Source organism: Athene cunicularia, assembly GCF_003259725.1.
Source record: "Athene cunicularia isolate RWA chromosome Z unlocalized genomic scaffold, athCun1 chrZ_part5, whole genome shotgun sequence".
Taxonomy (NCBI): domain Eukaryota; kingdom Metazoa; phylum Chordata; class Aves; order Strigiformes; family Strigidae; genus Athene; species Athene cunicularia.
In genome coordinates this window covers 173,702-196,949 of record NW_020799146.1, presented here as the reverse complement: position 1 = coordinate 196,949, position 23,248 = coordinate 173,702, and the positions used below count along the sequence as shown (strand labels likewise).

The following is a 23,248-nucleotide window of genomic DNA, read 5'->3' as shown; positions in this document are numbered from 1 at the left end:
GGGGCTAGCAGGTATTCACGTGGAGGAGAAGCGAGATTGTGTGACCTCTCCCCGCTGGGGCTGCTTCTCCCACCTGAGCCTGCAAGGGACGGCACCCCCCTCAACCCACACCCACCCCTCCCGCAGCGGGGGGGGTCAGGAGGCAGCAGTTGGCGTGTCCGACCTCCGGAATGAAGGCTGTAGGAGTTGGTGGGGTTTGGTCCCCTCTGTCGCGCTGAAGACTTTCAGGGTTATTTCTGGTTATTTGTTATGGCTCTGCCGCGGTTTTGTGACAGTGTTCTGTCACGTCCTGACACGCAGCAGTAAAGATTTGAAAGCGAGGCAGCTGGGAGGTAAAATGCTTAAAGTCGGGGTTGGAGAAAGCAAACTGCAGTGCATGGTGTGACAGAGGGCACGGGTGGCACAGCCCCAACGCGGTCTGCAGCTGCTGTTCGGCGTAAAGCTGGTACTGCGTGGTTACACGGACAGAGACGCTGCTGTGGCCTGTGGAGGTGAAAGGAGGGTCAGGCCTTGGTGCTAGGAGGACCTAGAGCAGTGGGGGAACACGCCTTCACGTTTCTTTGGTGGAGAGTTTGCAAGTTACGTCCTTGGAGCTTGGAGGTGACTCCCAAGGCCATTTGCCATCCGCTCCACCTGCCCCGTGCTGCTGTCCTGGCGGGGATGTGTATCTCTGCTTGGATTATGGGCACTCTGACCTTTTTTTGTGCCCGTATTGCCGCTTTTTGCAGGTCGTGTGGCTCAAACCCAGCCATCACCCAGCACGCCCCACAAACACCCCTGGCTTCCACCACTACAGCCAGCAGATCCACTGCCGAAGGACAGAAGTGTTGACATTTGGCGTTCTCTGGTTAAGCAAATTCACTGGGGTTTTTTGCAAGTCTAGGGATGCTACACAAAGGTGCCTCCCCACCCTTCTGTAACCTCGGAAGACAAATCCCAGAGAAGTTTCATCACATATGATGGAGCAAGTGATGCGCCTTCGCAAATATCTTGGGGCAATACCAGATTGCAAATCAACTGGCAAATGATTCCCTTAATTAATAACAAAGCAGTTAGGTAAATGGTATGCTTTATCCGCTGCTTGTGTACATTTTGAATTAGGGTCTGCCAGCACCTTGGAAGCCTGGAGAAGGATTTCAGTGTTCATCTCTCAGGAATGTAATTACTGCGCTTGCACAGAATATAGATAAAATTTATATTGTTTTCAATATGATGTTGTCAGATGTTATTTCATTAAATTGATTTAGAAATTATGCCAGAGAGGGCAAGAAGGTGACGTGTTGGGAAGGCAGCAGCCTCTGGCTCCGCTGTTCCCAAACCCGCCTCCCTCTCGCAGGCCTGATCCTCGGCTGGGGTCAGTTACCCCCGACCCACACCCGCCGAGGCTCTCTGCGGCTTTACACCAGCCGAGGATGCGGCCCCAGCGTCCCGCGCGCAGCGAGGACGGCCTGGTCCGCTCTGCGGGCTCCCTCCGCTCCGGCCCTCATGTCTGCATCCTCCCGTCGAGGTGAGACGCTGTGTATATCTAAACATAAGTAAGCAAGGCGAAGTGTGTATAAACAAAAGGGTCCGTATTTGGGAGTGAGGAGGAGGAGAGAAAACATATTGTATTGCTCCACTCTTTGGAAATTTCTATGCATTTGTAATAACAAAATTACCATAATTTGCTCGTTAACGCAGCTAGATCAGTCAAGCATTGTTCCAAACACGCAGAGGCTGCTTCTCGCTCTAGGTCTGCCAGTGAGTTAAGCACGGTGGAAATTAGCATGCAAATAGCCCTAATTCGGCCGAGCTGTCAGATCCGCATTCAGCCGCTTGTTCCCTTTGAAATCCCTGACAGGAACGCTCAGGCAAGCCCACCCTCAAGTAGATCCATCCAGAAGAGGTACCAAGGGGGCACCTCCTGAGTGACAGTTTGGCTACCTTCAGTCAAATCAATCCGTCGCGTCAGCCGGCAGCGGCGCACGGCGATGCCGGGGGGCTGCGGCGGGGAGGGGGGGCAGCTCCAGCCAGACCTCGGTGCTGAAACCATCCCACTCCCACCCGGGGTGGTGCGGGGGTTTGGGGCTCTGGCAGCCGGGAGATGCCGCCCGTGGGACAGGGGAGCGCGCTGCTCAGACGCGGATTTTCAAGTTAAGCCGCTATTTGTGGAAAAAAAGTGCGGCAGTTGGGGGGTTTTAGCGCTGAGGGGTGGAAACTGGGCTCTGCGGTTGTTTCTTCTGGAGGCTCCTGGTGTGGCCGCGGTGACGGAGCTCGCGGAGCATCGCTGCCGCTGCGGGTGCCACGGAGTGGCCGGCATCAGAGGGATGCAGCCTGTGGATGGAGGGGAGCGGGTGGGACGGGATTCGTCCCGCGTCCCCCTGGAGAACTGGGGGACCCTCCAGGCTCCTCTTTCCACCCAGCACATGCCGAGGTGCCCGTGAGGAGACACTGGCAGCAGCTAACACGGGGCCTGTTCCCCGCTGATGGTTCATTCAGGGTTGCAAGCCTGACTGCTGCCCACCTTCAGGTAACACCAGTGATTATAAAAGCAACAGCCAGAATTTAAAAGACCCTTTTGTTGCTGTTCGGGTTGGGTTTTTTTGTTTGTTTGGGTTTTTTTTTTCATGTTACTCAACATTATTTTGCCCCTGGCAAGCCAGTTGTTTTGAGCCCCTTTGTGCTGACAGATACAAACAAACCTGAGCCTCTGCCCCAAAATACCCAGAGACAGAAATTTAAAGATGATCTGCGAGTAGGTGAAACGTGTTAAAAGCTTGCGCTCTGCTCCTTAGTCGTGTTACCCCCGTAGGACCTGGCAGCTGCCCATCGTGGAGCTGGTTGCCAGAGCTCGCCCTACGCAGGGTCCGTTTGCCCCCACTGAAGCGGCTCCCAGGGTTTCCTCTGGGCACCGAAGTCATCCCCTCTGCTTGGGGATCCTCCGTCTCCTCCAGAAAGGCAGGAACACCTTTACAAAGGGTTTCCCAATGGATTGTTGTCTGCCCGGCCCTGAAAACCAGCGGTGCCATCGGTGAGAACTCAGCATCCAGGGGGGAGGCACGCTGCTCTTGCCCTCCATGGCTCCCCCTCCGTTTGCTCCGTTTTTGTCATTATTGACAGCTGCCCGTCAGCAGAAACGCAGTAAGAAGAGTTAACTGTAATTAGAAAGCCACAAGGTCTGAATTAACTCTGATTTTTGGGGGGAGCTGTGGGTTGGTGAAGCGCAGAGCACCAAAAATACAGTTAAGGTGCCTACGCGCGGCTCAGGACCCCCCCCCCTGCACCTTAACTGGATTTTTCGTGGGAAAACGAGCCTGGGTCTGACCCGGACTGCTCACAATAAGGTTTCTCAGACCGGTGTAATAACAAGCCCTGTCAGAGCACACAAAAAAAAACCCCTGCTTTACAGTTTCTGAGCGTTCAAGCGTTTTTTTGCGCTGGCGTCTCCTCGTGTCGCATCAGCGCCCGGAAGTTTAAAAAAAACTTTTGGGGGTTACGAAAGCGTGGTGGCTGTGGACAACAACCCGCTGGAGCTTGGAGAGCGGCGGTGTCCCCGACAGCTGTTTCCTGACAAACCGTTCGATGCAACCAAGTGCTGAGATCCCCAAAGCCAGCGCGACGTGGCCACTGTAATTCCTGCCGCCCCGCGGGGAGCCCCTGGGGTCACCCCCACCGAAGGCAGCAGCAGGGGGAAGCAGATTCTCTCCGATTCCCATCACATCGAGCTCCATGGCCCAACTGGTGGCTGCTTCGTGGCTCTGGGGGTGCTGGGGGGGATGCAGTTTCTTTTCCCCTGGGGCGTCAGACCCTGGGGAGCCCATCTGGTACCCGCTCTGACACACCGTGGCAGGGCGGCTTCTCCTGCGTCACCCCAAGCCTGTTTTTTCTGCATACACTGACAGATTTGTCTGGCTCTGGGTGACAGCCTGAGGGGTTCCCTATCTGCCCGGCTTCGTGGTGTGAGGAAGCACTTCCTAAATTGTCCCGTGATGAACTGGATGTCTCCTGCTTCCAGCATCCGTGTGCCCAGGGGAACGCTGGAGGCCAGGTCCCGCACCCAGGCACGCTGTCACCCTGCCTGGGCTGCTGCAGGGTGACCTGTGCATAGATTTGGGGTTTGCAGCCATTCTCCTGCGAAGCATTATGTATTAATTCAGCCTTTTTATCGCTCACTGGACTCGTTTTCTGAGCCTGTAGGCTTGATTTCTGTGCGATGATTGCTGGAGGGATTTTGCTTCCAGTCAGGATCGCTTGGACGTAGAACGTCTGCGCTGTGGTAAACTCCCAACACTCAGAACTGATGTCTAGGGCTCAGGCTGAAATTATTTGTTTTGAGAACTAAGTGTTCTCTTTCCAGGAGTTTGCTTTCCAGAGCAAAAATTCCACAACATTGCAATAGATAGCAGCACAGTACAATACGATGTAATATGATCTGTGCAAAAGAAACAAAACACGGTAACGGAAAGAAAACCAAATTAAGTTAAAACTTCTAAGAAAAATTACATGCCTTCATAAAAATGAAGGAAGGTGCTTCAAGGTCTGCCCCATTTCCACAGCAGAACTTTCCCCTGAAAAACACATTTTAAAGCAGAAGCTGCCAGACTGCAGTAAGCTGTGTTTGTGTGGAAAATGTGTGTGCACCGTGTGGGGCAGGGGTGAGGTGCAGGGGGGAGAGCACAAGGCCGTGTCTGCTGCGGTCCCTGCTCACGGGCGGGCTGGCCGTGCCGGCAGAAGAGGGACAGCTGGGGTGGGGAGGTGAGAAGTCTCCAGAAGGAAAGATGCATTTGGTCATTTTAGCAGCAAATACAGTGTTGGGGCACGTTGATTGCAAATAAATCATCCGTCAGCTGTGGCTGCAGTAGATCTGGGATCAGGCTCTGCACTAGCTGTGGAGTGAGCTGGGAAATTCAGATGTAACCCCCTTAATTCCTGCATAAAAAGACTAACGGCCGCACTCTGGCCCTGACTCAGTGTCCGCTCAGCAGCAGATGTGCTAAATCCTCAGTCTTTAGCAGCAGCAAAGGTTGCTTTGCCACACGGACGCATTGTCACAGAATAAATAACTTCCAAGCATACACGGATGTTTTACTGACGTGGAGAAAGTGTGTGTGGGCTCCACGGTGGGATAAGCAGCGCCCGGGCAGGAGACGGGCTGCTTGAAGTGTCAGTGAGAGGTGCTGGGCGCGGGACGGCGATGCTGCCCCATCTTCTCTTCCTCCTGCCACGAAGGAGCCGCCTCAGCCCAGGCGCCCTAGTCTCGAGTCTTGCACGTTTACTGAGGTCAGGAAACGTAATGCCAGCCCTGGGCGAGGAGCCTGGTCCCGGGGAGGTGTGCCCCGCGCTGCTGGGATGTGTTGGGAGCCGTGGGTGTCCCCCCGCCAGGATGGGTCCTCGAGGTGCCCCGTCCGTCATCCCTCCCCCAGCGCGTGCTCTCTTCCTTGGCACAATTCTGGCTGATTCAGCTGGGTCAGGCCGGGCTGAGCAGCTGCAGACGTTACTTGGAAATGGCTTTGGCTGAGGACTGTTTGCCAGCAGAGCGTCCATCCTGCCGGAGGGCCAAGCTGCCGCGCTCCCGGAGATTGACCTGAGATGGGCTGACATGTTTTTTCTCTGCATTAAAAGGATGACTGTAACGTGGATGTGGTGTAAAACCAAAGCAGTGCTGTGAAAATCAAGTGAGAAATTATCTGTCTTCTGTCACTCAGGCATTCATTTGCATTGTGTTTGGTGTCAGAAAGAAAAGCTGACATCTCTGCTGGGGCCGTGCCTCTGTATCTCAGAGCTCACACAAGCTCCCCACGATGACAGAAGGAACCGGAGGGGGAAGGCAGACCCTGCTGACGCGCTAAGTCCCGGTCCAGGGGTGGCTGAAGCCTGGAGTCCAGCTGAAAACCTGATCTTGCAGGCAGAAGGGCCGAGACGCTGAGGTTCTGAGTGGCTCAGCCAGGAGCAGGGGTTTACACGAGGACAAGAGTCTTTTCTGTCCGTCGAAGGGCAGGACCCGGCGTCACCCAGCAGAGCCGGAGCCGCGGGCCTGGTCCCAGCAGAGCCTGGTCCCGGTGTGGTTGGGCCCGGTGACCAAGGACAGGGACACCGGGATGCCCGAGGAGATGCTGGTGCGGGACGATGCTCCCTCAGCTGTGCAGACGCTTTCCTGGCCCCGCTCACACCTGCATGTGCAGATAATTGAAGACAACTTCCATGTCAGCAGCTTTATCAAGCTACCAAAACGCTTAATTTCCAGACTTCACAATTTCCACGCCATAGTTATGTTATTACGGCTCGTAACATTATATCTACTTCTGCTACTAGCTAAATTACTTGTGTAATTCCTGGAAATAACTACACATTACATTATCATTATGCAGGCTGAAATTATAAAAAAGGCTAAAGTCAGGAGGAAGCATGGAGTGGAATATTTTCATCTCAACCAAACGCATTTCCATTACACAGTTTGGAGGATTTCATCCCACAAGATGCTCTGTGGTGCATCTTACACCAAGCTGGGATGAAACCACATCGCAAAGCTTGATATTTTCTGCGAGGCAGAAGTTTTGCTTTTCCTCCTGCCCGCTCTGCCTGGTCGCTCAGTCTGGAGCGGAGGCGACGAAGCGGTGCTGAGGCTGTGGCGCGGGTCCCAGCCTGGGCGTCGCCGGCGATGCAGCTTCTCGCTGCAGGGTCCGACTGGGCGCTGGCAGCCGGCGGGGAGGGCGGACGACTCTGCGGGGGGGACAGGGAAGGGGCAGATTCCTCACCGTCATTAATGGCAGTGCCATCTTCCATGCAGATGAGTTGGGCAGTTGTCCTCCTGGTACGGGGAGATAAATCTCCCCTAATGCAGTTCCAATGTGGTTGCTCTGTGGCACCACCTACCTTTGTTGTATTAAAGTTAAATACCTTTGTGTACAAAAGTTTAAAGTGCATAGCTAAAACCTATGTGCTTGCAGTAATTGCGGATGTAAATCTTTTTGTCATCCTGCAAAGACTAGGTGAGGTATTTCATAAATATGTCAGAAGCAGCATTAAAATTTTATGGCAGGCAGCACGGGTCGAGAATAGTACAGTGACTTCACAGCAAGGTACGTCCACCTTAACCCACAACTCATTAGTCATTGATGGGATTTCTGTGCCTTGTAGCTTCTTGGAAATGAGGTAGTGTTACAAAAATCTGCATGTTACTGTTTTCTTAAAATATGACAACCTACTCAGGACCATTAAAAATAAAAGTGTACATCTTTGAGCAGGTGCTGGTTAATATAAAGATAAAATAAGGAGGAAAGGCTGTCCAATCTGTATGATCATAAAATTATTTACAACCTTCATTAGAAGTTAATTGGCAGTCTTGATGGGACTGGGAACTTCGGAGGGACGTTGTCTGACTGTGACCAAGTGCCTTCCAGCCGCAACTGCAATAGACTTCATCTTGGCTGACGTGCAGGAAAAATTGTCCAGTGCGGGGGCTAATTTAGTTTTGAAATCACGCGTGTGAAAGTTCGGGTGATGGTTGCACCTCGAGCGTTTGTCAAAGGGTTAATCAATGGCTACAGGACGTCACAGACAGGAGTGGGGTGTGCCCGCGGAGTGTAAGGGTACGGGTGGAGGGGTCAGAGGTGATAGCAACCGATCCACCGGATTCTTACGGCGGGTTTACCCCTGGATTTACCCCTGGATTTACCCGCTTTTCCTTACCCGTGTAAAGTGTGTGTGTGCCTTGGAGATCCCTGTCAGAGTCCGTCCATCCGTCCCTCTGCATGGGCTGTGGTTCTGCATGGGCACCCGCGGTGCTCCCGGGGGGAACCTGCTCCAACATGCTGGGCTTTGCCCCAAGATGGGTTTTGCCCCAGGATGGGTTTTGCCCCAAGATGGGTTTTGCCCCAGGATGGGTTTTGCCCCCAGCATCACTTCGGCCGTGCAGGACGGTTGCTGTGACAGTGTCTGAAGGGTGTAGGAAGCGTTTTGGGGTCCCAGAGGTTGTTCCTCCCACTTCCAGGAGAGAAGGGAGCTTTAACAAACAAAAAGTGTTTCGCTGTTTGCTCAGGTTTGTTCCAGGAGGGTGTTGCAGGTGCTCAGCCGAGGGCTGCGTACCCTGCCGGCCATGGTAGTTAGCAGTTAGCGCCACGTTTCTTCCAAGGAGCAGCACAGGCGCTGTCTATTTAATTGGATGGCATTAACAGCGCTACCCGGGATCCGCGGGCGCCTCTGCGCTCGTGCTCGGCTGGACTCGCAGTACGTCGCCACACTGGGGGCTCTGTCTGGGCTGGAGCCGGATGAAATTTTGGACATAGTTTTATCGCATTGTGTTTAAACAACACTGGTGGAGGGTTTAGTGCTCTAAGAACTCGCTGTTAGTCAGGGTTTTTTTCGTTTAAAATCAAGAAGTGGAGATTTCGTTCCAGCGTAAGTAAAGTTTTACTTGAAAATCATTTGTGAAGGCTGTTCTTTTGCTGAGCTCCATCACTTCTGATTCCATCCTCAAAAAAAAAAAAAAAAAAAAAAAAAAAAAAAAAAAAAAAAAAGGAAGGGGGGGAACGTTAACTGTAGAGAAAGCATGTCTCTAAATTGTCCATTATTAATGGAAATGAATAAATTATTTATTTATTAAATTAAATTTTCCATTTGTTAATGCTTTATTCCCTTCTTTCCTGTGGGAACAGACAAATTGCTGGATGTTACAAGCATCCACGGGCCGGGAGCAGCTTCCCATTTTGTTGCAGAGCATCTCGGGTGTTTTGAAAAGCAGATTCCTTTTTACAAAACTGCTCATTGAAGAGGTTTTTTGCAGTCCCATCAGGGAAAACGTTTCTTTTTCAGTCAAACTCCTTCCAGCCACCGCAGGCCAGGTGGGAATCACAGCTGGGGGGGCAGGAGGGTGGCGTCAACACCCAAAACGGGTGTGTGCCCCCCGGCCCGGGCTGACCATCCCTTCCAGAAGGATCTCTCTGCCACAGCCATCGCCCTCGCCTGTCGGACCCGGAATTCCAATATTCCAATCTTGACATTTCCCAAGCCCGCTCTGCAAAGGCTGGCCTATGAATCCTGCATGCTTGTCCTGGGGTTTTTAGCTGGTTATCACCCCGAGTATATTCACTGAGATAAATTGGGTAGAGCACGGTGGGCTTTTGCTATATATGCTGTATTTTCCTGCTCGGCTTCCTCCCAGGGGGAAGAAATACACGTTTTGTTTCAGTAGCACTGTACTTTGGTGATTTTTTTCCCCCTTTTTGTGCTCCTGCTTTTTGTGGCACATGGGCTGCATGGTCCAGAGCAGGCAGATTAACAGCCCAGGGTGCTCGGTCCGAGGAGCAGGAGGCAGGATTACCAATGTCCTTCCCTCCTGGGGAGGAAAAAGGAGAGGGACCAGGAGAAGACCTGGCGCTCAATCCATGGCGTGCCCTGGATTTCTAGTCCCCCCGCTTAAATGCAGTTGATATTTATGGATTAGAGCAGTATAAAGCACTCATCTGTTGTTTGCTAATAAACGTTAAAATTGGAAGAAAGTCCAAGGTTCAGTCAAAAAAACCCGCAACAGTACAAACTACTTTGGATGTCACTTGAGAGATACAGTTTGTTTTCCAGTTGAGATTTTTGGAATTTTTTTTTTTCTTTTTTTTGCCTCACTGAACTCAATTTGAAAACTTACCACCTCTCTGAATTTAAATGATAAAATGATTTGTTTGGAAAACATATGATTTTTTAAAAAATAAATTAAAATCCAGGGCTCTTTTTAACTGAAAGATTTAGTCAAGACTGTTGTACATTTGCAAAAGTATGTGAGTGATGTGAAACTACTTTTTTGAGTGAAAGCAAGTTTTAACTGGAAGATGTTTTCCAGCTCCCACACACACAAAGGAAACTTCTAAGGGAGGGAGTTTTGTGAGTCACAGAGGCTGCAGCTTTCCAGGCTTTCTCTGAGGTCTCCCACGGCTGCTTCCCACCGGCTGCGGGGGATGCTGCCCAGGTCACAGCGAAGCGATCTCGGGCGGTGCTGAGGAGCGGTGAGAAGCGACTTCTCCCACTGCCCTTTGGTTTTGGTCCTCTCTGAAACCCTGGGTGATGCCTGGCTCCTGGGTGACACCTGGCCCCTGGGTGATGACTGTCCCCTGGGTGATGCCTGGCTCCTGGGTGACACCTGGCCCCTGGGTGACGCCTGGCCCTGGGTGACGCCTCGTCCCCTGGGTGACACCTGGCCCTGGGTGACACCTGGCCCCTGGGTGATGCCTCGTCCCCTGGGTGACGCCTGGCCCCGTTGCACATGTCATGTCATGGATTCGAGGCTGCGTTTGAACAGCCGCTATCTCGCGGCGCTGGCGGCTGATGCGCAGCTGCCCGGGTCTGTCCGGGCGTCTCGGTGCCGACTTCAGCCCTGCTGCCCATGCAGCCAAGCATATCTTAGCTACCAGGGTAATGATTGTTATTGGAATTCGCTGAAGGGATTTATGATCCATGTGATTACTTCCACAAAAGAAAATGATAGAAAACAAATAAAAGCCATGTGATTGTTAATTTTTTTAGAAGTTGCGGTAAGGTCCTCTGCCACAGGGGAAAGATAGATGCACCTGCAGCCCCCGGCAGGAGGTCAGGCTGGAGCGGGAGAGCAGGAGCCCACCCTAGGGACAAGTACAGCAAATGGGCTTTAAACTTACCCAGGACCCAAATGAGGAATGGGAAGGGTGTTGCTGTTGCTGGCCAGATTCTGGTTTTTGTCCCAAGACCTTCTGTACTTGTCCCTTACACAGCTGCATTTATTAAACACTCCTGGTTAAATTTCTCCTGGTTTGGTTTAATTTTCTGCCAAATGAAAATGAAATTACACCGGGAGCTCAGACAGAAAAACAACCCCACTAATGGGGACTGGTGGAGGAAACCAGGGACTGGGATGAGTGGCAGGAGGGATGCACAGCCGCGGGGTTGTGGCTGCTCTCCCCGCTGGGAGAGCTGTGGTGCGGTGGTCGCTGGGAGGAAGGCACCTTGTATCACCTGCGCGTTGTATCACCTGCACATTGTGTTGCCTGCAGCCGTCATTCGGATACAACTGTTCACCCCCATGGTTCTGACGGCTTCTTCCCATCCCAAATGCGTGTGCAAAAACCTGGTATCTGAGAAAACACAGCAAAAAGTGTCCGAACACGTGTGTGCCTTCACATAGTTGGCTCTGGTTGAGCTGTACTGAAACTGGAACTTCTGAGACTCTGGGGACCAGAGCGACGTGTTGAACTTCGAGGTTCAACTTCTTGAGTATCTGTTCAAATTTTGTTTTTCAGTCCAGTGGTACCACCAGCTGTGTAACAAGCATGTTCTGTGTGGACTGGGCTGCTGGTTTCTGCTGGTGTTTCCCACGACCTCCTGCCCCAAGTCCAGCACAGAGGTGCCGGCATCCTCCCCCGTCCCCTCCAGGGCCAGTTCTCTAAAGCCATGGCATTGGAAAGACACTGTGAGGCCTCTTCCGTCTTGGTTCTTGAGATTTTTAAACTCACTCTTTTCAGTTTTGCTGCACATCACGAAGGAAACTTGCAGGAACTTACCGTGAAACCAGCTGATAATCCCTGGAGAAAACGCTGCGGAATGGGTGACGTAGTTTTGGCTGCAGCAAAGGGTCCGTCCACCACGGGGCTCACCCCGCGGGGCTCCCACCCTCTCAGGATGGAGAGCGTCCCCCAGGGCTTGCCACTGCCTTGTAGCAGCAGCGTTCCCGGGGATTGTTCTTCCCTCCCCTCCTGCACCTCTGCCTCCAGGGGTGACGGAAGGGTCCGACCCCTTTTGGCCTTCAGCCACGCGAAGCATCGTGGCAGCGCGGGGTCGGGTCTGCAGCGAGAGGTGGGCAGAAGCCCTTGGTTTGGCGTCGTTGTGTCTCAGCGACGTGGGAACTATTAAGGAGGGGGTTTACCATTTTGCATGAGTGGGTCCACTTGCCGCCCCTTCCTCGCGGTGGCGGGCAGACACCGTGCACGTGTGTGCAACACGCCGCATGTGCGCGCGTCCCCCGGTAGCTGATTCGTTGTGTTTTTGAAGGGGGCGAGGGCTGGCCGCGGAGCGGTGCTGTCAAGAAGTGTAGCTGATGGACCTCGGAATATCTGGTGGAAATCACGAGGCGTTCATGCAACGTTCATTCATCTAGCTTAGTTTCACTTACGGCTGGACCATTTGTCTGCCCAAGTGCTGCGATGGTAGCAGCAGGGCTCGAGACTTTCTCCCCCACTTCTCCATTTCCCCTCCCCTCTCCCGTATTTCTTTTTTCTCATTTTCCTTCCTGCCCCTCTTCTCTTTTTTTTTTTTTTTTTTTTTTTTTTTTTTTTTTTTTTTTTTTCCCTGCAAGGCTGATGGATATGCAGAGTATGTTAAGAAGCAAGCAATACTGTCACCGAGCTGATGGTGCTCAGTGACTCCTCGAGCTCCTGGCTGGTCTGTACTGCAGGAGCTTGACACCCTGACCACTGAGGCATAAAAAACAGAGAATTGGAAGCCTCAGCCTGACAGGCACCGGAGCATCCCCCAGAGAGGGTCCACGATGTGTGTCTGTGTGTGAGTGCGGGGAGGAGGGCAGTGGGGATGGTGGGGGAGGAGAGCAAGGCAGGAGAGGATGAAACAATGAAATGTCAGCCCGTTCCCACCCGCAGCCCTGCCGCAGCGCTGACGAGCGCTTGGGAAGCGCTGCCGCCTGCTCTACGGACCGGGTCGGTGCAGCCGCGGGAGGACGGGAGAGAGGAGCAGCGGGGAGGGAGAGCGGCGGGACGGCTGAAAATGAGGGGTTGTCCCGTCCCGGGGTGCGTACGCGTGGCCTCCCTTGGGGGCAGCTCTCGCCGTGGGCTTCGTCGGAAGCCTGTGGTGGTGCTGGCACACGGAGCAGGGGGCAGGCTCTGCCACACGCCCTGTGCGACCAGCCCGCAGCGGGCATCGGGTCTGTCCTGCTGCCCCGTCCCCCCCGTCCCTCCGCCTGAGCGCGGCGCAGCGCCAGGGGAGGACGCGGCAGCCGGACCTGGTCCCGTCGGCTCTCGTGTGCCGTGTTGTGTTTTGTGCGGGGGCTCAGCCTCTGCGTTTCTCACTGTCCTGAGGAAAGGAAGAAATGAAACCGCTGGGGAAGGTGGTGAGCGAGAAGAGGCCCCCATGGGACGAAGGGATTCGTGTGCAGCGCAGGCTGGACCTGGCTGAGAGCCTGCAGGGACTGGGAGGGATCTCACCCATGAAGTCACCAGCCAGTTTGCTGCGGTGGTGGGGTGACCCTGACTGGATGACAGGTCCCACTGAAGCTGCTCTATCACTCCCCTCCACAGCTGGACAGGGGAAAGAAAAGATAACTGATGACTCATGGGTCGAGATAAGGATGGTTTGATAAAGCAAAACCAAGGGTCACGTGCAAAAAAAAAGGGAAACAGATTTTATTCTCTACTTCCCATCAGCAGGCAATATCCAGCCATTTCCTGAGCTTCAGGATGAGCAGCAGTTGGTCTGGAACATAAATATAAATAATGAGTGTGCCCCCCTTCTCCTCCTTTCCCCCAGCTTTTATTGCTGAGCAGGTGCCGTATGGTCTGGAATACCCCTTTGGTCAGCCTGGGTCGGTTCCTGGCTGTGTCACATCCCAGGATCTTTTCCACCCCCAGCCCACTGGTGTGTGTGTGGGATGTTGGAGAGAGCCTTGGTGCTGCGCCAGCGCAGCCCAGCAGCAGCCAAAACACTGCTGGGTTATCATCAGCTTTCTAGCTGTGCAGCTCTGAGGGCTGCTCTGGGGAAAATTAACTCCATCCTAGCCAGGCCCAGCACAGCTGCCCGTGTGCTTTGGGCAAACACCACTAGGGCAGAGCTGGGTCCGAGGTGTGCTGGAAGCCAAGGGGCTTTGGGAGCAGGGAGGGCTCTGCTGAGCATCGTCCTCGGGTCAGGAGGCAGAAGGGACCGGGGAGGAGCTGCTGTGTCCTGCACAAGGCAGCTTGCTCCCCGGTTGGTGGAGGGCAATGAGGACACCGTTGCCAGTCCCTGTGGCACCTCAGGTGGCTCCTGACGTCTCTTCTGGCTTGTCCATCTTCACCATGGCTCATTCTTTGAGAGAGGGAGGTCTGACAGAGGTAACCTTCAGGTACTGAAGTCATCTGTCATCCATAAGGACAAGGAGTGGAGAGGGGATGTAGATACAACGTACTTCGCTAGGAAGAAAAGTTTGGAAACATCTCCATTTCCCATGGCTCATGGTGAACTGATGCTAACCCTTAGAGGCAGTGAGGGAAACCTGCTTGGAGGTTGTGAAGAAATGTGGTTGACGCAGCAAGGATGCTGAGCGTGCAGGCGCTCGCTGCTGCTGGCGTCGGGCTCCTCTCATGGCCCTGCCAGTGGGGCAGGGAGCGGGTCGAGGCTGGGGGGTGCAGCTTCATGGGTCTGAAGGGCGATGGGGAGCAGGGAGGGGGTGTTAGCAGAGACCCCCTAGAGCGGAGCAGTGGGGGGTGGCTCTTGCTGTCAGCACCTTTATCAGCATCCTTTGGTGCAGGCTGAGGGGCAGCTCATTTTCACTGAAGCAGCATCATGTGAGACCAAGCTACCCCGGTCCTGACCCTACGTTTCAGAGGTAACCCATATTACAGCAGTGACCCACCCGTGTCACTTCTATACTGGCAGAAAACACGTTTGCAGGTGGAGCTGGAGACGTGGAGACGTGGCATCAGGGGGTTGTTGCTCCGCTCGGGGAAAGGCAGCCCTGAGGATGGTCGGGGGCTACGACAGCGCTGAGGGCCGGAGTGGGTGAAGGTCACGGCGAGCGCTTTCTGCTGCAGCCTGGCAGCCCTCTCTTCTTGACGTAGGAATCCTACTTTTTCTCCTGCCATGCTATGTTGTCCGTGAATATATTTGTGTATGGGAGAGGGAGAAGGAGGGGAGGAAGAAACAGAGGAGGAGAGTGGGAAACTGTCATTTGCGGAAGATTTCCTCATAAATCAGCAGCGTTGTTGGTATTTGCATGGTGGTGGATCCGGGTGCCCTGCCCAGGGTCGGAGCCCCACGGTGCACGGCTCTGTCCTGAAGAGCTCGCAGCTGAAGTATGAAACAGGAGGTGACATGTGAAGAGAACAAACAGATGGGGAGAGCGGGAGCTGGCAAGGAGATAAATAGCAATAACTCTTTGAGCCATTCTTGTGCCTTTGTCTGGAGGGTTTCAAAGCCATCTGAAACTGGTGCAAGCATCCCTCTCCTTGGGCCGCAGTGATAGATGGATGTCTGGGACCTAAGGCCGTACTCTCCTGGAGAGCCTGGAAGGGTACCCAGTATCTCGAAGATCAGCTGGTTCATCTTCCAGAGCGCCTGTCTGAGCATCCCTGTCCTTGTGTTGTGTTTCTCGCTGTGAGTGGTGTAGGGCCAGGGCTGGCTCGGTGCATCCCAGACTCCTCTCCATCCCTCCCTGCTGCCTTGTCCTGCAGCGTGGGCTGCTGAGGAAATTCCTCCAGCTCAGCAGGCCTGGGCTGCAGCACAAAAAGGACGTATAAAAGGTGGCTGCACCCGTTTATGTAATAACTCACCCACCTGTGTGGCCCTTCCTCAAAGAAAGCGGCACTAAGGCCGTCACTGGAGCACAGCACCCGCTGAACTCCTTCCACCCGCAACGGTAGCTGTGGCCTCAAATCAAATGATCTCTTGTTTTGTCTGTTTCTCTTTAACTTAGGGAGCGAGTTTTCTGGGAGCCCATACAGCCACCCACAATACTCAACGTACAACGACTCCTGGAGGTTTCCCAACCCTGGACTCCTCGGTAAGTTGCCGTCCCCGCCTGGGGGGCTCGGTGCAAGCTCTGCCTCGTTTGCAGCCCGGCGGCGATGGGGGCGCAGGGGGTCGCGGCACGGTCCTCAGTTCCCGTGCTTGACCCCTGTGCAGGACTGCAGGTCTCCATCAGGTTACGCAGAGATGCTCTTGGTTCCCTTCGTCAGCAAGAAGCCCCCACCCAAACCTCTTCTCTTCCCATTTCTGCCCCATAACACCCTTCCAGGGACAGGGGGTGTTGTCAGAAGGCAAAACCCCCATTTTTTGAGGAGTCCTGTTCAGACAAAACTTGAGTTGATGAGTTGTGTACGGCTGAATGTGAGTCCTGCTGCTCCCCAGGCTGTTGTTCCTTGCTCGCACAAGCACTTTGCATTTCTCCCCAGCCCCGCATTGCGTTTGCTCCCCAGTTGTGTGTTTGCACGGTCCATCCCTCCTTGCCAGGGACCGCAGTGCCCGCGCAGCCTCACCGACGCTGGCATGGTCCCTGCAAGCCGGGGGGGGCGGGAGCCCTGTGGTTCCTGCAGGATCATGGCCCTCATGTGAAGGATAAACATAATCCATTTTACACCACTGTCAAAAGCTGGCCCACTTTGACCTTATATACATGTAGCATGCAGTAATTAGAATTTTTCCCTGCATAATTTGCATGGATGAGGTAAGTAAAATACCAATTAATTGTCATCTCTCAACACAGGAGTAGCATGCCTTAGAGATTTCCAGATTTATGGATGACAGGGCTGTTATATGTGACCTCCAGCAGCGAAATAATTCTGAATTTTTGTCATACTTTTTTCATCCAGTTTCTTTGTTTTAAGTAATTGAGTCCCCATGTAATTGAGCCACCCAGGCTGTATTCATCATGGTTCTTGTCCTTAAACAAATCCTTGGGGAGCAATAGACAGCCTCTGCCTCTCATGCCATGGTGCTGGTATAATGCTGCTATTTGCCGTGCCACATTTAAGGGTTTGTTAGCGCTTCCATCATAAATCAGCGGACAGATCTCCAGCTAATATGGATGGGCATAGCTGCACAAAGCCAGGGGAGTCCCTGCGCTTAAACCCGCAGTTTCCATGGCCACAGCCAGCAGCGCCTGCGGGATTTTGGCTTGGCCATGTGGGGAAGAGGCTTTAGCCAGGGGGAAGAGCACATGCCACTCTTTCTTCCTTTCCAGTTTTGCAACTCCTTGGGAAACGGGAGAGCCACTTCAGCAACGCTCTGGCGCATGGACAGGCCTAGGAAGCCAGACTTTGGGTGGCTTTTAAAATTTTGCATGCAAACCGGTCGAGAAACTAGCATAACGTTACAAATAAATGAAAGCCCGGCCCGAATCCTGCCCTTCCCAGTGGAGAGAGGGCTTTCAGCGGGGCTCGGGGGCCGCACACCGCGCCCCCCGCTCCGGGTGCACACCTCGAGGGGAGGACACGTGCACCGGAGCCATCCCGAAGCTCTGTGCTTGCCCCACCGGGGTGGGTCGTGCCCTCCAACCCCGTCAGCAGCAGGTTGTGCCCGCGAGCGGCTCAGCTCCTCGCTGGAGGTGACGGGCTTGTGTAAGCGCTGAGCACGCGGGGCACGTCTGCGATGGGGGGAGACTTTAAACCAGAGGCTGGTCAGGAGCCACCCGCTTGCTGCCAGAACAACTCTTACCTGTGCCGTTCCCTTTTCCCCCGTTCTCCCTCTTTTCTTGTTCCCTTTACGGATGACACATTTTGGGATCAAATTCCGCCTCATCTTCAGCCGTGTGGGAGGCACGGCACTCGAGCAGAGCTGAAGGGATGGCGTGCTCCCCGCAGCAAGGCTCGTGTCTCAGGCTGGCGAGCATTTCTGCAGCAGTATTTACTCAGCAGCACGCTGTGACCGTGGGTTTAAATGAGGCAAGGACAAAAAGATTTGGATGCTGCCATTTCCCTCCAGAAACTACAGCTGTATTGAAATTGAAATGTTTCGTGGTGCAATGACAACAATGCTGGCGGATTTTGCTTGGTGGGAGCTGTTAAAATGTGTAATCTTGGCTTCCTTGACTTTATCCTCCGTGAAATACTGTGTTTCGATATTTGCAAAGTCTTAACGTTTCAGTAAACACAGACTCAGTTGCTGCGCAGGTAACGTTATATTGCCTTGAGTGTGCAGCGGCACGCTGATTTGGAGTTATGAGACCGGCAGTTTTGATGCATCAAAAAGAAAAATAAATGGGAAATGTTGTGCATCAAGTCCTAAGGATGTACTTGCCATTCCAGCTCATCCGGGTCACAAAACTGGGAGTGCTGGTGATTCCTGGAGGGGGAAATCCCCTTGTCTGACCAGCGATGGTTTTACAACACCCGTTCTGTTCTGTTCCTGTCACTGCTGGAGGAATTGCCGAGCTGGCGGGGAGCTGGTGCAGCCTGTAGCCCCTGCGCCGCTCGTGTGCCCTGTGAGCACCACGTCAGAGCCGGGCAGTGAGCTCTCATGAGCCGAACCTCGGGATCCCCTTTCATTTCAAGCCTCTCTGTTAGAAAAGCACCAAAAGCAAAAGGGTGGTTGGTGTGGAAAGGCACTAGAAGTCGACATGGTACCACGCAGGGCACGGCGACGGTCCGTGGCCCAGCACCGCTTGCCCGTGCACACAGTGCTGCTGCTCGAGGGGCAGTGCCAGGTCCAGGCACAGGCGTGGGACCCGCGCGGCGTGTTCCGTCTTCAGCTGTAGGCTGCGGGTCGGACGCATCTCTTCTGCCCTGCAGGGATCACACTTATCCACAGCTCTGCCTTAGTCCCTGGAAGCCTGATCCCGCGCTCCCTCCTGCCCGGGTGCCTGCTAACCCCACCGGTAATTCAGGGCAAGTAGGAATCTGTGGCAGAGCCTTAAAATCCTGCTCCCAGTCTCTTTGCACACCCAGAAGGCTCCGTGTGACGAGCCTGAGCACCCGCAGTGGAGAGGAGGTTAATTTAAACTATATCCAAGATGCTTCCACTCTTCTCAGGAGTATACGTGAGTGTGTTTAGTAATTCTCTCCTGAGAGCAAGCTCTGGCAGTATCAGCCTCAAAGCAGAAACCTTGACAAAATTAATCAGGACTGGTACATGGACTGACACAGTTTGTTTTACTAAGTCCCGCTCCCTTCACCAAGCTGGAAGTGTAATACTGTAAGCACTTAACAGCACCCATGTTCAATTAATTCCCTGCGCTGGCAAGGAAGAATTGCACGGCAGCAATCACGGCAGGCTGCGACCTGTGAAAGAGGAGCTGAAAGGAGAGATGCTGTGATTCGCAAGTGGCAGGAAGAAAGGATACTTGGGTTGAAAAGTGATTTTTTTTTTGGGGGGGGGAGAAAAGAGAATAGGAACAGAGAGATAAGAGCGGTGTCTCTTTGCTGCGTGACATGGCTCAGTCCCACCCTGACCATGGCCGGGGTGAGGACAGACCCTGAATTTCCAGAGGGATTTGCTGGGAAGGCGACACAAAGCCTGGCAGCTCACGTGGCCTCCGGCTCAGTGGCTGAAGCCAGTGTCCCTATCCCAAAGCCAGAAGAGGAGGTGCAGAAACGGGCATCTTTTCCCTCTTTTTTTTTTTTTAGATTTATTTTCTGCCCACTGTGCTGTGAATGACCTGCAAGTGGTGCACTGCAGGGACGCACGTGGAAGCACGCACAAGCGCACAGGAAGCGAGCACATACGTGCCCAGGGCACGCGCGCACGCTAAGAGCGGATAGCAGCAACGCGGTCTAATGAAGAAAAACGATTCGATTTCGTGCTGGCTTGTTGCAGTAACTTTACCATTTTTGCTCACCACGTTCATTTTGGTGCTGCTCGTGGCGGGTTGGGTTTGACGCGGGGTCCCTGCTCCCACCCCGGACGTGGTCCCTGCACGCTGGCTGCGAGGGTTTGATGGCGTCGTACAAGGGCAGGGCTTGGAGCCGGTCAATTAGGATTAGATTCAATTCTTCTGTGGGTTTCTGTGAAAAGATTAGAGAACAAGTAGGCACCAGAAATGACTGTGTCAGGAAATAAATTGATGGTAGTATGAATTAGAAAGGAAAAATGATGGAAGGACAGACAAGTCTGTTCTGGATGGGGGCATGGTGACAGGGAGGAAGAGCGAATGCTTTGTGATGTGATGTTTTCATTTTTCACTTTAAATACAAGCCTTTTTGATTCCACTGCTGAAAGGCAAACTGGAAAAATCAAACTTGAGAGAAGTGTAAGGCCTTTGGAAAGCATGAGAGAAATATTGGGCTTTGGTAGCTGCAGTCAGAACAACAGCGGAGGAGGGCGGAGGGGGAAAGTGAAGGCCCTGACCCCAAAAAGACCCCCTTTACCCCAAAAGCTTGGGAAGCGCTGCCTCCAGCTGTGTTGGGACTCACATGGGTCAGGATTAAATTGTTCGGTGCCACGGGATCGCTTCCCCGGATTTCCCACCCCTGTGCCCGAGCTGAGCTGCCGTGGCCAGTGCACCACCAGCCCCTGCTCCCCATTGACCTCCTGGTGCTGCGGTGGCTGAGGGCACTGGAGCAGTTCCACCCAGCTCTTCGCGGGCCTGCGAGCTGTTCCCCCCCGAGCTGCTGCCTGTCCCACCACGCGAGACGGTGCCCCGGGGCTCCCAGGCAGCAGGAGTGGCTGTGAGGGGACACGGACTGACAGCTGAGCACCCCTGAGAGTGCGGACCCCAGTTCACCGGCTGCAGAGAGCATCCCCGAGTCCCAGCTAGACAGGGGCGTGCACATCTCCAAGGCTGGTGAGCTGTCCCCTTTGCCCCTCCTCGTTCAGGACTGCCTCATTTGGCCATGGAAGGATTCCACGTTCTTAAGGGCTCGAGTTCAGCTGGGATACACAATACACAGTGGTTTATTTTAGGCGACCCGTGAGTACAGTGTTCACTGTCCATGTGAATCTTTCCAGTGTTCTCCTTGAAATACAGTTCCTGAGGCTTGGGCTTGTCCACCTGATGTCACTTGTCTGGAAGAGGAGTCTCCATCCCGCCCGGGATCGCGGCTGTGGTGCCCTCACTGTCAGCTCTGCACTGTGCGAGTGTAGATGGGATGATGGCCCTTGAAGGGATCTGCTTTGCCTCCACTATTATGGCTTAAAATCCTTACCTTTTAGTTAATAAACCTAGGTGAGATGGGCTCCTGCCTAAAAGTTGTCAAATACTTAGCCTGGCCAGTGATTTCGTGGACTGTCTTGAATTACTCTTGTGTATGGTAAGACTACCCTTCTCAACAAGTGGGACACCGCCCCAAAGCTTGGTTTACCTCCTTCAAACCCAGCCCTTAGCGGGGGATTTGCATGATATTTAAGTTGGGATGTCGGGGGTGCTGAGGATGGTGCTGAGGACAACGCGGAGATGCCACGTTCCCGTTGCCAAACCCCGTCATTTCTGACCCATGGGGGCTGCAGCAGCAGAGCGTCACCGAGTGTAGGACCCCGATTATGAGAAGTTTCTTCTTTCTGCACTGAGAAGCGGCACCGTGGTATTGCTGGTACCGTGCAAAGGCAGATGTTGGCTGAGCTCTTGTTTTTTGGGCGCGTTGGGTTGTGCTCCCTTGGAGATGAGCTGCCGATGAAGCCTGAGCTGTTCCTGACGTGATGCTCAGGACGCCAGCAGCCTAGAAGAAACGGGCGGGCTTGCGTGCGGATGGATCCTGGTGGATCCACGACAGGGAGGTAGTGGGGAAGAGCCCATCCTCTCAGGAGGTGTTTCAGTTGGTGGGGCTGTCTCCTCGGGGTGTCAGGCAGCGCAGCTTTTATCACCAGCCCTGGAGAGCACTCCAGGCCACTCACTGAGGACAGTTTGGGAAGAAGGGGAAGAAACCCTGTGTGCTGCAGTTACGCCACCATCAGTCAATGGTTACTGATCGTGGGCTTCCTCTTAGGGGCTGGCAGTGGAATTCTCGCTCTGTGGTCAGGCTTTTGAGCCAGCAGCCCTCAAGTAATCACTCGACTTGTTCTGTAGAGCAAAGCCTTCAGCTGGAGGCTGTGGAAGAGGTGGGGAGGCCGGGAGGTTCTCCATCCTCCCACGCGGAGGCCCCTTGGCTCAGCGGAGAGCTGGGAGCCATCAGCCCGGCCGCGCCGTCCCGCTCCAGAGGGTGTGCCAGGGCCACGGTGGTGGAACAGCCATCAGACCCTGGCCGTGAAGACCCTCGACCGCGCCTGCCAGGCTGCTGTCCCGAGCGGGGTGGAGGCAGGGAGTTCAGGATGGCCGGCGGCTCTTGGGTGGAGTCACTCGTGAAACCAGACCCTACAGCCCAGCTCGCTCCGGAGCCGTTCCTCGCGTTGGCTCTTTGCTGCTCGTCCAGGCCTGCCTGGGGTTCAGACACACGTGTCCGCCCTCCCAAGGGGTTTCTTCCACACTGGGGTGCCTTACAGCTCCTGCAGCTGAAACTGATGGTGGGCTTGGAGGCCCAACGGGAAATGCCTTGAAAATTTTTTGCCTGACTCTTTTCTGGTTTCTTTGCTGGCGCACTGGGAAGGTTTTTAATAGCTGTTGCTGTCTGGACAGATCGGTGTCTCACCAGGTACATCCGAAGTCAAAGCAAAAGGTCCAGGTTCCATGTGATTTGTAGCTGGTCAGAGCACAAAATCACCACCAATATTTTTCAGACCTTTTATCGGTAAAGGAGTGTTTCAGCATTCACCAATCTGTGACGCTTTAAGCCTGGCCCACATAGTCCCTTCAGATGTGTAATGCGGGTATTCAGTGACAAAACAGAGAATAAATCTGATCACTTGGAGGCTTAAGTGTCCCTTTCAAAAGCTGTGATATGGAGCATCAGACACTTCATGAGAGGAGGCATTATTCCCTGGAGGTGGTTGTAAAAATACTTTCTGAGTTCAAGTTCCTTACCAAGTCAAAGTCACCAGTATTTTTCTAAAGACGGTTTCTCTGCTCGATGAATGTGTTGGACGCCGAAGGACTCTCCCCAGCCACGCAGAGGCTGTCGCAGTGGGGTGATCCTAAAGACCTGGTTGCGCAAACCTGACGTTTCTTTATGGAGATCCAAGGTCACTGCCAGAGCTAAGCAAAATCCAGGCGGTTACTCCCTGATAGAAGTAGTTGCAGAAAAGGAGGAACCACTGTGGAGTCCAGTGAAGTATGAGGAATGCTTTGAGGTTCAACCCCCTCCTCTTCCCAAATGGAGGGGAAAAATAAATCAGGGAAGTTGGAGTGTGGTAGCATGTTACAGCTGGAGCTGGTTTTGGGTGAAGTAAATGAAAGTAATGAATGTTTTGAGTGGAGGAAGGGAACCGGGTAGCTACAGCGGGCAGAAACGCAAAGCGGTGGCAGCACCGTTCTCATGCAGAATGCATGAATGTGATTTTTATTCTAATTACCTGTCCTTTATTGCTGCAAGCCGGAGCTCGGGCCGGAGAGCTGACTGCCGCCCGTGTCGGCACGTGCTGCAAGCTGGCACCTTTCCACCTTTGTCTTCCTCACGGTCGGCTCTTCCCTTGCAGGCTCCCCGTACTACTACAGCGCTGCAGCCCGCGGGGCAGCCCCGCCGGCGGCCGCCGCCGCCTACGACCGCCACTGACCTGGAGCGTGGGGCGCGGGCACCGCCGGCAC

At 53.8% G+C, this 23,248-nt stretch overlaps 1 protein-coding gene across 1 annotated transcript in view; it reads left to right on the top strand.

Annotated features, from left to right (window-relative positions):
- PAX5 (paired box 5) overlaps nucleotides 1–23,224 on the top strand; it is a 116,763-nt gene extending 93,539 nt beyond the window's left edge. The window contains exons 9-10 of the mRNA XM_026866886.1: nucleotides 15,617–15,703; nucleotides 23,140–23,224. Coding sequence (XP_026722687.1) covers nucleotides 15,617–15,703; nucleotides 23,140–23,216 — 164 coding nt within the window. The 3' untranslated portion in view covers nucleotides 23,217–23,224. The remainder of the gene's footprint in view (nucleotides 1–15,616; nucleotides 15,704–23,139) is intronic.
- The last annotated feature ends 24 nt before the right edge of the window (nucleotides 23,225–23,248 follow it).